At 33.4% G+C, this 14,134-nt stretch overlaps 1 protein-coding gene across 1 annotated transcript; it reads left to right on the plus strand.

Moving 5' to 3' along the window:
* The first annotated feature begins 1,008 nt into the window (after positions 1–1,008).
* LOC115984689 (probable LRR receptor-like serine/threonine-protein kinase At3g47570) lies at positions 1,009–11,629 on the plus strand. The gene is made up of 4 exons (XM_031107708.1): positions 1,009–3,712; positions 3,971–4,384; positions 9,650–9,705; positions 11,456–11,629. Exons 1-4 carry the CDS (start codon positions 1,009–1,011, stop codon positions 11,627–11,629), a joined length of 3,348 nt encoding a protein of 1,115 aa, XP_030963568.1.
* The last annotated feature ends 2,505 nt before the right edge of the window (positions 11,630–14,134 follow it).

The following is a 14,134-nucleotide window of genomic DNA, read 5'->3' on the forward strand; positions in this document are numbered from 1 at the left end:
ACAGCATTCCACAACTGAAAATCAAAATCTTATCAACACCAATATTCTTAAACAATAACGTGGGTTTGGTCTTTTGGGTGAAGATTACGAATTTATTAATCTAAAAAAAAGAAAAAGAAATTGTCCTTGTTGATAATAATTAATTGAAGCATTAAAATTTTTTTTTTCCTGATATGTTAAAAATTTCTTCATAAGATCACGATGGATTGGAATATAGTTGGTAATGGAAATTTAGAAAAAAAATGAATTTGGTCATGTAGAGACTGGAGACCCATTAACCGTCATGCACGTCTTGTAGAATTAGAACTAAACGTGACTGTGAGCATCAGATCCTAATCCTCTTCACTCTTCTCTCTTCTACAACAAATGGCCAAAAGGCATTTCCATTTATTTCTAAACCTTTTTCTTCTAATCTTCCTTCGACACTCTTCACATCAAGTCACAATAAATTTAAGTACACAAGCTTTGACTTTTGTACAGCCAACTTCTTTTTCTTCAGCCAATTTTCTTCTTCCTTCAGCGTGTTCCCACATGCTTAGTCTAGAAACATGTATTTTTGGCTCAGTCGAGTACGCATGCTACACTTCCATATCTTTAGGTCTCGTTTGGTAGAGGGGTTTGAGTAATGTTATTTGTAATTTTTTATAATACGTATGGGTGAAAAAGTATGTAAAAAAGTGTATAATATTCTTTAAAAACTGAAAATAAATTATTTAACAACCCTACCAAACGCACTTTTAATTGTTAAAACTTAAAATACACCAAATAAATACACCTTTGGTTTAATATAAAGGGGGGAAAACTATAGCATTCCACGTGGATCATGTATACAGGGTGAGATTAATTAAAGATGATCAGACTGACCATAACCCCCAAAATTCTTGCACCAAATTTCTTCTCTCTCTCTATCGTTATAAATTTGCCACTTCTTGAGATTCTATACATAGCCAAATTAGCCTTCCTTCACAATAAACACTTGTACCAATTGCCTCTTCAACCATATTGCAGATGGGGCTTTCCCAATGGAGTTCACCTCCACCGTCCTCTTCTTTTTTCATGCATGCTTTTATCCTTCTCTGGTGGTGTGGCTTGTTAGTCACCCCTGTTGTTGGCGGGAATAATGAGACTGATCGGTTGGCGTTGCTTGAGTTCAAAGCCAAGATCACTAATGATCCTCTCCAGGTTTTGAGCTCTTGGAATGACAGCATCCACTTTTGTCTATGGCGAGGGGTTACTTGTGGACGTCGACATCAGAGGGTCATTGTGTTGGACCTGCAATCTTCGAAACTGGTAGGCTCTATATCACCACATGTTGGTAATTTAAGTTTTTTGAAGAATCTAACACTCTTAAACAACAACTTTCATAATGAAATTCCTTCAGAAATTGATCATTTACGCAGATTGCAAATCCTACAAATGTACAATAACACACTTAGTGGCAAAATTCCAAGAAATTTATCCCATTGCACCAACCTCAAATTCATTAATTTCGGTCGCAACCTTTTAGATGGGGAAATCCCTACAACTCTTGGCACTTTGTCAAAACTCCAATTCGTTTCTTTTGAAATAAATAATTTGATAGGAAGTATCCCACCTTTTTTCGGTAACTTATCCTCTCTAGAAGTGTTTGGTGCATTATCTAATAACTTGGGTGGGAGTATCCCTCATTCTTTTGGCCAATTGACGAAACTTACAATTTTTGCTGTAGCTTCAAATAGGTTGTTTGGAAGAATTCCTCGTTCAATCTTCAATTTGTCTTCGTTACAAAGTTTTGATGTAGGATTCAACCAAATCCAAGGGCACCTTCCATCTGACATAGGTATCACCCTACAAAATATCGAATTTTTAAGCATTATGGGCAATCAATTTACTGGACCTATCCCTATTTCAATATCTAATGCCTCAAATCTACATACACTTCAATTTTCTAGAAATAAATTAAGTGGAAAAGTTCCTTCTTTGGAGAAGTTAAACAGAGTTTTATACTTTTCCATATTCGAGAATGAGCTTGGAAATGGAGGGGCAAATGACTTGAGTTTTCTTTGTTCTTTAACAAATGCCACATATCTAAGGGACTTGCTGATACAAATAAATAACTTTGAGGGAGAATTGCCCAAGTGCATTGTCAATTTCTCAACTACTCTCACTAGTTTGGGTTTAGAACAAAATAAAATATCTGGGAACATTCCTCTTGGGATAGGAAATCTGATCAATTTGGAGGTGGTGGGCTTGGGCGACACTAAATTATCAGGTAACATTCCTTTTGAAATTGGAAAACTTCGAAAGTTACAAGATTTGGATTTATCTCAAAACAATTTCTTTGGGAACATTCCTTCCTCTCTTGGAAATTTAACTCTATTGATAAACTTGAATTTAGAGGCTAATAATCTTCAAGGAAGCGTCCCTTTGAGTCTAGTCAAGTGTCAAAATATGAATGATTTGACTCTTGCCAATAACAATCTCAGTGGTACCATATCATATCAAGTTATTGGTCTCTCATTCTCACTAATCACTCTAGACTTGTCAGCCAACAAATTTACTGGTGTTCTTCCTATAGAAGTAGGAAATTTCAAAAATTTAGAATTCTTGGATATTTCTGAAAATATGTTTGTTGGAAAAATTCCAACAAGTCTTGGTAGCTGTGTAAAACTAGAATTTCTAGTCATGAGAAGCAACTTCTTTCAAGGGGTCATTCCTTCATCTTTGGAATCATTAAGGGGTCTTCAAGTTTTAGATCTTTCCAAAAACAATTTCTCTGGAAATATTCCAAAATTTTTGGAGAGCTTTATCTTCTTGGAGTTATTGAATTTGTCTTATAACCATTTTGAGGGTAAGGTACCAACAGAGGGAGTTTTCAAGAACACAAGTGCAACTTCAATTAAGGGAAATACTGAGCTATGTGGAGGAGTTCCAAAGTTCAAGCTTCCTGTATGCAAATACAATAAATCCAAGAAAAGGAAGTTGACTCATTCCTTGAAGCTAATAATCTCTATACTTTCTGGAATTTTTGGTGTAACTTTGGTGGTTTCATTTCTACTTCTCTTTTCTTTCAAAAGAAAGAGAAGAGAAAGTACTTTAAATAATTCACAAAATTTTTTTTTTAATGTATCTTACCAAAGTCTACTAAAAGCTACAGATGCATTCTCCTCCACTAATTTAATTGGTGTGGGAAGCTATGGATCTGTGTATAGAGAAATTCTCGATCAAGATAGACATGTAGTTGCTATCAAGGTGCTCAATCTTTCGCACCATGGAGCTTCAAAGAGTTTCATTGCTGAATGTGAGGCTTTGCGAAATATCAGACATCGGAATCTGGTAAAGGTATTCACAGCATGTTCAAGTGTTGACTACCAAGGTCATAATTTCAAAGCATTAGTATACGAGTTCATGACTAATGGCAACCTAGACGAGTGGTTGCATCCAATTTCAAGAACAAATGAGGTTCCTGAGGAGCAAATGAATTTGAAGCTTCTTCAAAGACTGAATATTGCTATTGATGTTGCAAATGCATTGGAATATCTTCATCATCATTGTCATACACCAATTGCTCATTGCGACCTTAAGCCTAGAAATGTTCTTCTTGATGGTGAAATGATTGGACATGTTGGTGACTTTGGCTTGGCAAGGTTCCTTCGTGAGGCCAGCCAAGAATGTCATGCTAATCAATCAAGCTCTATCGGATTAAGAGGAACAATTGGTTATGCTCCTCCAGGTGAGTATCTTTTCTATTTTTGAACAATAATTTTTTTTTTCTTTCTTAATATTTCTTGATGTACTTTCAAGCATGGAATAGCTTAAGGAAGCCTTCTAGAAGATGGAGCATGTCCCGAAAGAAATTTCCACTTGTCATAATTTTTTACCTTTTATATGCAACTAAAGAGCTCTTTCAAAGTTGTGCTGTTAGAATTTTTTTTTTTTTTTTAATATGAAACACTGTCAATCATATTGTAAATTTTATGTGCAATTGCAGAATATGGTTTGGGAAACGAGGTGTCAACTTATGGTGATGTCTACAGTTATGGCATACTATTATTGGAGATGTTTACAGGAAAAAGGCCCACTGATAACATTTTCAAAAACAACTTGAACCTTCATGATTTTGTTAAAGGAGCTTTGCCCGAACAAGTGATTAACATTGTGGATCCTATTATCCTTTGGGAAAGAGAAGATATGGAAACAAGGACAAATGATGCTCACATTCAAAATCAAATAGGAAGTCCCAAAATTCTAGAGTGCTTGATTTTGATATTTGGAATTGGAGTTTCTTGTTCTATAGAATCTCCAAGAGAAAGGATGGACATTAGTGATGTTGTAGCTCAGTTGCATTTAATTAGAGAAAAGCTCCTTAGAATTAGAATCCGCCGAGAAAGACTTCAACTTACAGGTAAATTGTTTATTACACAGTACTTGCTCTAGCACCCACTCCTAGTCCAAGAATCATCATTAAAGCTGCATATGTTTCGCATGTAAACTAAAATCTGAAAATGTTTTACACTCGGATTGGTCAAACTGAAAAATAAAATAAAATGTTTTACATGCATGTAAACTAAAATCTGAAAATAAAGTCAAACTGAAAATAGAAATCAATTTGACTATAAAATAAACTTCCCAGTTCCCATGCCGTCAATGAATTTCCCTTTCCATTTTACCTTCAATAGATTTCCGAATTTGTCATTCCTCACACATTTCTCTCACACACTCCTCACACACCCCGAAACTCATCCTTAAGCTCACCTCAGCTCCACCCCCATGCACCAACGACAGAGAGACGCAGCTCCACCCCACACTTTGTCGAAGGTCTGATGTCCACCCACACTCCAACGCCAGTTCAGTGAGTTTTCTCCCTTTTCTTCTCTTTTCTCACATTCACCCACTTTGAGCTCTGCATGTACCCAATCCACCAAGGCAAAAATCTCCCTCACGCCGGTGAAGCCATACCCACCTCCAACATCTCCGATCCGTCATCGGCGAAGCCAATCTATGGGTTTGGGTTTTGATTTGTGGAGGAGCATGATTGATTGGGGTTTGGGTTTTGAGGAGAGTGACGTGTAGGTTACGATTTAGGTTTTGGTGGTGGTCGATCTAAGATTTGGTTGTCAGAGTGGGCATTAGCATGGGGTCGTGGTGTTGTGGGTGGACTTGGGTTCGTGGGGCGGTGGGTAGTAGCTCGCCGTGGGTCTTGGGATTGATATTTGTGGAGTGGTTGATTTGAGTTTAATTTTTCTGGGTTTGAGAAGTCTTAAATATATGTCTGGATTTGAAATTGGGGTTTCAAATATATGCCTGGGTTTGAATTCATTTGTTCTTAAGTTCCATTAAAGTTCTCTAAGGTATTTTTTTTTTTTCAATGTGTTGCTAGCAATTTGTGACTCTTTTTTGTGGTTTAATTTTGAAGCCAATTTGGTATAAAACGTGGGATCAATTGTTGTGCTATATTTTGGGGTTATATTTTGATAGATTTGTGGTTTATACTTTGATGGTATTGCTTGGTTTGATTTGCATTAGTTTTCTAGGTGTACGTTCTTCATGTTTACGTATGTTCTTCATGTTTGTGAATGGTGAGAAACTAATTTTAATCTTGTTTTTATTTTGTTTTTTTGGTTTTTCTTGTTTTGGGAGGAGAGAGATATAAAATGGATGTAAAAAGACTTATTTACCCTTCTTTTTTAATAGAGGTGGGTAACAGAGAAGTAATGGAGGGAATCACAAGTGGGTAAAGTGTCAAAAATGAAACCACGAGTAGGCAAATCAAATTAGAGGCAAACCACAGGTGGGTAAAGTGTAATTATCCTTTAAGATTTTTCCAATTTGTTTTCTATGATTTAGAATGAGCCCTTTTTTGTCCCCTCCTCCTCAAATTGTTTGTTGAAAAATACATAAATCAAAATAACGTTTAAGCAATTTACGGATTTGATTATCTCTGCCATAGGTGTGGTTGAGATTATTGGCATTGTACTCACACTCCGAACTTTTTATTGAGACACCTTTGATGACTTTGATGTAAACAGTGGCTTAAATTACTCCAAGAAGTTTAACTAATTTACTGGGAACGATTTAGTTGTTTATAATCTTAATTAATTACTCACAAATACCTGGATAACCATTTCCATAAAACATTTAATGAGTTTGGGATTCAACAACTGAACCTTCTAGCATTATTTTGAATCCTCTTACAGTCTTACTATGGTTGTTTTTTAAGCTATGGGTGATGAATAGTTTTTTTCAATTCCTTCCTCTTGAAGGGAAAAACCTCATTCACCGCATAGCATCAATCTATTTTGAAAACCAAAGAATGCTCTTCCCATACATAGAAACGATTTCCCTTCATATTTAGAGAGATAATTGTCATCCTTGAATGTAGGTACAGAGGTCCAATGACCTTATTGGAAGGTGCCATCATGACCTGAAGAGGTTTTCATTTTGTATCGGAAGGTGCCATCATGACTTGATGAAGAGGTTTTGATTTTGTATGAATTTGTAGCATATTAGCTTCTTGTATTTGTCCTTTTTCTATGTAATATTATCCATGAAATAATTTGTAGCCGTAATATTACTTTAAAAAATAATAAAGATTCTGTGGTGGTAGGCTTTTATGGCCAAATCACATTAAAATTGTTGTCTTCCTTCTTTTGTTTGACTTCATCTATAAATATATATATATATATATATATATATATATATACATATATATATACACACACACACATATACATATATTAATAGTCGAATCTTCGAGAAAATCCAATTAGATTTTAAATGGGATTCTCAATTTTGCACCACATGTTTATTTAATATTTAATTTTGTGCCAAGTAAATTATTGATTGTAAAAATTGAAGAGTTCAAATCCAATTGGATTCAAAATTGGATTTCAATTGAAGTCCAATTTTCCACCATGTGTTTATCTAAGTTTTTAATTTTTCTGGCCAGTGAATTATTGGGTTAAAAATCGAAGAGTCTAAAACCAATTAATTCTAAATCATATGAATCATCTGAGAAACCATTTCATATTTTAGAAATGTATGATTTTAAAAAAGTGTAAGCTAATATCATGTATAATCTAAACATTTTCTTTAAAAAAATGTATAATTTGAATTGTAAGTATGATTATTTTTAATTGTATCGGTGCATATACACGGAGCTACATACTAGATTTTATAAAAGGAACGTTACAGTTTCGAGCATTGGATAACACTAGCAGCAATCAAGGTTTCTGGTTTGCTAATTAATGGTTCCTTTGCCACTGAAATTATTAGCACTAAATCAAATGTTTGTCACCCATAATTTGATGATTACGTACAAGAAAAAGCAATACGTTCTTGCAAGATCATATCATTAATGAGGGTCTTTTATGAGAAGCACCCAATAGTTGCTTGCTGGTGTTGTAATGAGGGCCTTTTATGCTCAACAAGATCTCTCCCTTTTTTTTTTTTTCCTTTTTCTTTTTTCTTTTTTTGTGCTTTCGAGATAGTTTCTTTTGAAGTATACACAATATAACGTTATTTTAAATTCTGAATAATGCGATACTAGATATAGATATATATATATATATATATATATATATATTTATATATTTATATATTTTAATTTCTAATATTTAATATTAATGAAGAAATTGATCAATTTCCAATTCAAGAAAAGAACAAAGAATGTTCAGTAGTGGAAAGAATCTAGATCGGTGGGTCATATTTAAACAACAATAACTCACATGTTTTGTGTTGAAAATGTTAAAAACATCTTTCAAACAAATTCAGCATTATCTAAATGAAAGCTTGTATTAGAGCATTGGCAAAAACACAAATAGGAAATGTATGCATGCCTATGTCGATCATCCTCGGTGGCGACCTTACACAGAATATTCCCGCCATTGAAAATGACAATGGCCGTTATCATATGGTGGTGAAGCAGATTGATTCGGTGCATAGAGTATTCTATGTACCGCATTTCCTTATTGTTGTCTGAATTCAGACAAAGCTCCATGCTACATGAATAAACTACCCCCAAAAAACACAAATATCCCAATGATTATTTTGTCAATTTCTTTCCAACCCCATAGAATACATTAAACAGTAATACCAATAGCAACTTAATCATAAATATTGAAGAAAGAGCCACTTTGCTCACATGGAAAATTATTGAATAATTCAGGAGTACTATAAATGCGTACTCCATTACTCCCTCTTCATACATAAATTGTGGGTCTTGCCATAAATTTAATTAGTGGAATCCACAACTATGTGAGAGAAGGAGTACACATTTATAGTAATCCGGGAGTACTCAATAATTACCCTTGCCACACATAGGATAGATGAAACATGAACCAATCAAATACCTACACATGGCTAATTATTAAGTAACTTGATTTCATGCAAAGTGACAACACAGTAACTAAAAACTAGAACCAACGACTTGTAGTAAAATTCGAGCACTTATAAGATGTTTTTAAATGATATGTCGTAAGTGTATAAGAACTCAATCCAAAATACATGAATCTCTCAAAAACTGACACTTTCTTAATCCCATGACTTTCTTGGAACGGCGGAAATTCAAAGAAATCTCCCTATTTTAGTATGTTGTTATTTCCTTTTCGTGATTAATAGTATTGCAAATTATCAAAAAAACAAGCACGAAGGCATGCTATCTCAAATGAAGGAGATGATATTCCCTGTTTCAGGTGCATATGTCATCTCTCTCAATACCATCTATAGATGGTGTGCATCAGTTCATCACTACTGAATTTCTAGTTTGGTATGAAATATACTTGAATAAGAGTGACAGCCTAAATAAAATAAAATGTACAAGATGTGATGTGCTTAGTAGGAATTGAAAGCTTCAGTAAAAAAATCCAAATGAAAAAGGTTTGGTGCTTTATTTCGAAGTCAAAATTCCCAAATAATGTTAAGATATTTTATTTTTCATGGAAAGCATGTCATAACATGCTACTTACATTTACTAAACACCCATATTATGGGCTAACTAATGCCCAACTCAATATGGATAGCTCGAGAACCTTCAGCCTAAAACAAACCCAAACCGAACTAATAGTTGTTGTTAAGAACATTTATCCAAGATTCACCTACTGATCTAAAACAGGAATCCCAAAGCCGAAGTAAATTTTAATTATCCCCAAATCCCCTTTGCCTCTTAGTTAAACAAAAATCTATAAACAGAGTGGGGTGCCCCTTTTTTGAATGATTCCTCAAGCTCAAGCCCAAGCCCAATACAGAATAATGGATCTGCTAAAAGGCCCAAGGAAATATGAGATGCTAAATGCAAGAATTGGGCTCGGTCCCATCGTTACTAGACTAAATTGTTTTACTGGACCAATCTAAAATTACTCAAGAAATTAGTTGTATGCTTTTGGTGAAATTTACAAAGAAACAATTTCAACAAAGTCTTTCAATTTCTTTTAGAGTTTAATTAGTTCTATTTGATGATTTGATCAAAAAAATGCATTGTTAAAAAATAAACCAATGGTTTTTAAACCAAATGTATTGTTTCATGTGCGTGTGTAGATGTGGGAGTGTTATGCGTTAAGATTTCTCTTATCTAAAAATTAAACTTAGATTATTATTATATTGAAAAGTGCACGTTGTTCCATTGATATGTTGAAGTTTATGGCTATGGATGATCTCTTGGTTGGAACTGAAGGAAAGGAAGATGATGTTACCCTCCAACTTGATCTATTCATGAATGTAGCAAATCAGGTATGAATTACTGAGGTCTCTAATTTGGTGGCAATAGCAATTTACCTCATTAGACGTCTTTGTTACTGTGTTTTAGTCGTTCCTATGAGTTGAACTAAGCTGAGTAAGAGCCTATGTAAGAGTAACGAAACCGGACACAGGCTGGTCCAGTAGCCCAGCTCATTAACTCAAAACTTTTAATAAAATAATATAAGTGGGTGGGGATTAAACTTGAGATTTGAGAGTAATATCTTAAGACCATGCACCTAACCACTAGGATACTTATTAAAATGATTGTGCTAAATTATATTTCTAAATATATTTTATGCCAGTAGCTTAGTAACTTTGATTTTTTTTTTTTTTTTAACCTTAAATTTGGACTTTCTTTTATTAATACATAGAAAAAGAAAAACTATATATAACCTTAAAAAAATTATTAGGTTTTAACCTTAAAAATTTAAATAAATTTTGAATTCTTGATTTTTCCTTAAAGAAAATAATTTGATTATTTCCATTAAAAAGAAAGAAGAAATTGATTTTTTTTTTCCCCATCAAAAAATTAAATGGCTAGCCCATTTGGTCTTGCCCAATACCCTAGCTTGCTACAGATAAAATTGGCATTACCCATGGGCAAGGCCATGGGTTGGAGTTTTTTCTCCTGGCCGAACTTCTTGACTAAGCGAGCTGTTAAATGCATGGGTCAATTAAAAATGGGGTGGGCTAGCCCGACCCAGCCCATTGATGACACTTAGGCCTATGTAACATTGGAATACCTTTTTTTTTTTTGGAGATAGTTTCAACTTTCAACCTATGATGTCTGCTTCTGATGATAAATCTTTATTATCAGACTAAGACACTAATCGATTTTTGGTGTAGGCGGGAATTGAATCTCAGATGTCTTATTCAATTATCAGATCTTTACCAGATGAGCTAACTTATTTAAATAAATTTAGCAGTTTGCAGAAGTATGCAAAAATGCATTTTTAAAAATGCATTACAGTAGAATGCATTCTTAAAAATGCATTACGGTAGAATGCATTTAAAAAAAAAAAAAAATTATTTGGTGTTCTGTTAAAATCATTTTAAAAAAATGAATTATGCACCAATAGATAATTTTCTTTATTTTTATCATCTCTTTCTTAGTTCTTTCTCTATTTGTTTTTTTCCTCATATATCCTACACAATGCCATGTTCTTGTCACATACTTTCTTTTATTCTAGCGAAATTGATAATATTGATGCCATGGGAAATTTGATTACAAGATGGTACTATTCATCCAATTTGATTAAAAATGTTTGTTGAAAAACACAAAAATCAAAATGAAGTTTAAGCTATTTTCGATTTGGTGATACCTACTGGTGTGGTTGAGAGTATTGGCACATGTTTACACTATACTTTTTATAGTCTGCCTTTGATGACTTTGACATAGACATAGGCTTAAATTACTCCAAGTATTTGGTAAAACTAAATTGCTGGGAAGGATTTAGTTGTTTATAATCTTAACTATCTCACAGGTACCTGGATAACCATTTCCATAGAACATTTAATTAGTTTGGGATTCAACAACTTAACCTTCTTGCATTATTATGAATTCTCTTAGTAGCAAGACTAAAACTAAAATAGTTTTTCAATTCCTTACTCTTCAAGGGAAAATTTCATTCACCGCATAACATCAATCTATTTTGAAAACCAAAGCATGTTCTTCCTATACATAGAAATGATTTCCCTTAATTCAATGATTTAGAAAGGTAATTTTCTTCCTTGAATGCAGGTACAGAGGGCCATTGACCCTATTGGAAGTTGCCGTAATAGCCAAATAAGCAATTTCTTTGTACAATCGAGCTTTGATCTTACTAACTTGTTGGAGGCTCCTTGGGACACACCACACCGGTGTATTCCAAGCCTACTTATCCATTTTTGCAGGATTCTACAGCCATTGATTTGACATTGTCCATCTATCTTAACGAGGAGTTCAACTAACGATTTTCTGTATCATCAAATAGTTTAATAAAAACTAATAATTTTACCGTTCTTTAACTATGATGACAGTTTTGGATGAACACTATGAATTTGTTAATCTTGAAAAAAAAAATGTCCCTAATAATAATAATAATAATAATAATCAATTGGAGCACTGATTTTTTTTTTTTTTCCCTGCTATGTTAGATATTTGACAAAAATCCAAAATTGACCCTCTAACTTTCAACTTTTTTCATTTCAGTCCTCTAACTTTCAATTTTGTCATTTCAGTCCTCTAACTTTCAATTTTTGTCAATGTAAGATTCTGTTAGAGCTCGGTTAGGCCAATCGTTAAGGGTACCGAAACGATGCTGTTTTGCCTTTTTTTTTCTTTTTTTTTTTTAATTTCAGAATTAAAAGAAAATAACAAAAATTAAAAAAAAAATAAAAAACATTTTAGGGGAATGACGACCCTTAAATGTTTGGGGATAATGGTTCAGTTTGTGAGAGAGAGAGAGAGTGAGTCGATTTGAGAGAGAGAGAGAGAGAGAGAGAGGGAGAGAGAGAGAGAGAGAGAGAGAGAGAGAGAGAGAGAGAGACTGAGTTGAGAAAGAGATCGAGTTTGGGAGAGAGACCGAAATGGAGATAGAGAGATTGAGACCGAGATAGACTGATTTGCAGAGATAGAGAGATTGAGACCGAGATAATGTGGAGCATACATGTGACGGACACGGAGGTGACCAAGAAGGTCGTTGGTTTTCCAAAGCCACCTCCTGCATTGCTTCCTTGGGAACATCTTGGATATTGATGCTCCTATAAATATAAGTTTTAATACCTGATCTTTCAACTATGAAAACAAAACAAATGTTTAGTTAGAAGTTGATAAGAACAATGATTGAATTCCTGCAATTCAGTCTCTCTCTCATACTCGATCCCTTTCTCAAACCGATTTAGTCTCTCTCTCTTAATCCAACTCAACCTCTCTCTTAAACGGACTTGGTCTCTCTCTCTCAAACCGCTGACTAGTTCTTCCTTTTCCCCAAATTCTCACGTTAGGGATTTGGCCCATTTGGGTGTCTCAATGTTTCTTTGTTTTTAGTTTTAGGTAAGGGGAATGACTTTTTTTTTATACAGATTTTTCTTATTTTCTTTTAATTCCATTTAAAAAAAAAAAAAAAAAAAAAAGGAAAAACGGCATCGTTTCAGTACCCTTAACGGTAGTCGCTAATTGAACTCTAACGAAATCATGCATTGACAAAAATTGAAAGTTAGAGGATGAAAATGACAAAACTGAAAATTAGAGGACTGAAATGAAAAAAACTGAAAGTTAGAGAATTAGTTTTGAATTTTTGCCTAAATAGTTTTTCATAGGAGTACAATGGATTGAATAATGAATGTGACTACGTGTGACTTGCGAGACCCGTCAATCCGCCCAGCACGATACATGGGAAAGCTGTGAATAAAAAAGCTAAAACTAAAATCACTTGTTGACGAATGAGACTTATATGTCTCATATACTTGCTCATTACGCTTTTAAGAGGTAATAATTGTGTTGGGCTGTGCTTGACAGTGACGAGGGCCAGCTGTATTTGGAGTGTGGATCCTTCTTCTTTTTTAGCTGAATAATTGGAGTGTGGACCTTGATACGAAGTCTAGAAATCTTTTAAATCAGTCAAAAAAATCAAATAAATATATTCTAAACAAAAATTTCAGTTTATTTTAGTAGAAAATTTTATTTCTTTTTATACCACTTTTAAAAACATTCACAAAATAATATTTTTTATTTTATTAAAATATTAATTTTTAAAATTTTTTTTATTGTTTCTCTCTCATCTCATACATCACAATTACCATCTATTTTTTCTTTTGTTCTCGAAAAAAGAAAAAAAAAAGAAAAAAAATGGACTATATATGCATAACTTTAAAGATGTGAATGATTTTTATGATTGGTTGGCCAAAATTTTGTATTTAGGTCATTTTATTTGGACCAATGCAAGTACTCCAACTATTGCAATAAATTTAAGACACCTAATTTACAATTTTACAACATGATGAAATAAAAAAAAAAAATTATGTTTACATTGTACTTGCAAGGTAAACTTACACTTGCCTCTTTTAGCGTGTCTATAATACAATTTGCATTGTAAGTATAATATAAACATATAAAGGTCTGATGAGATGATCTATAGTATAAGTGATAGATACTTTATGTCCATTTATTGCATGCATTCACCACTATTTTTTCTTTTTTCTTTTTTCATTTACAATCTACCACCTCAATAAATTATAAATTATAAATTATAAATTATATAGTTGAGTGTGAACTTCATAATAAAAATATATATAAATAAATAAACTGAGTGTGAACGTAGTATTTTAGAAGCTTTGGAAAATATTGAATGAGGTTGATAGGAGCAGGTTCCTCCCTTTTCTTTCTTATCAAATGTCCCTATAATCTTAAAAAAAAAAAAAAAAGGATGTCTCTGTAATC

This window comes from Quercus lobata, chromosome 4 (assembly GCF_001633185.2).
Source record: "Quercus lobata isolate SW786 chromosome 4, ValleyOak3.0 Primary Assembly, whole genome shotgun sequence".
Lineage (NCBI taxonomy): Eukaryota > Viridiplantae > Streptophyta > Magnoliopsida > Fagales > Fagaceae > Quercus > Quercus lobata.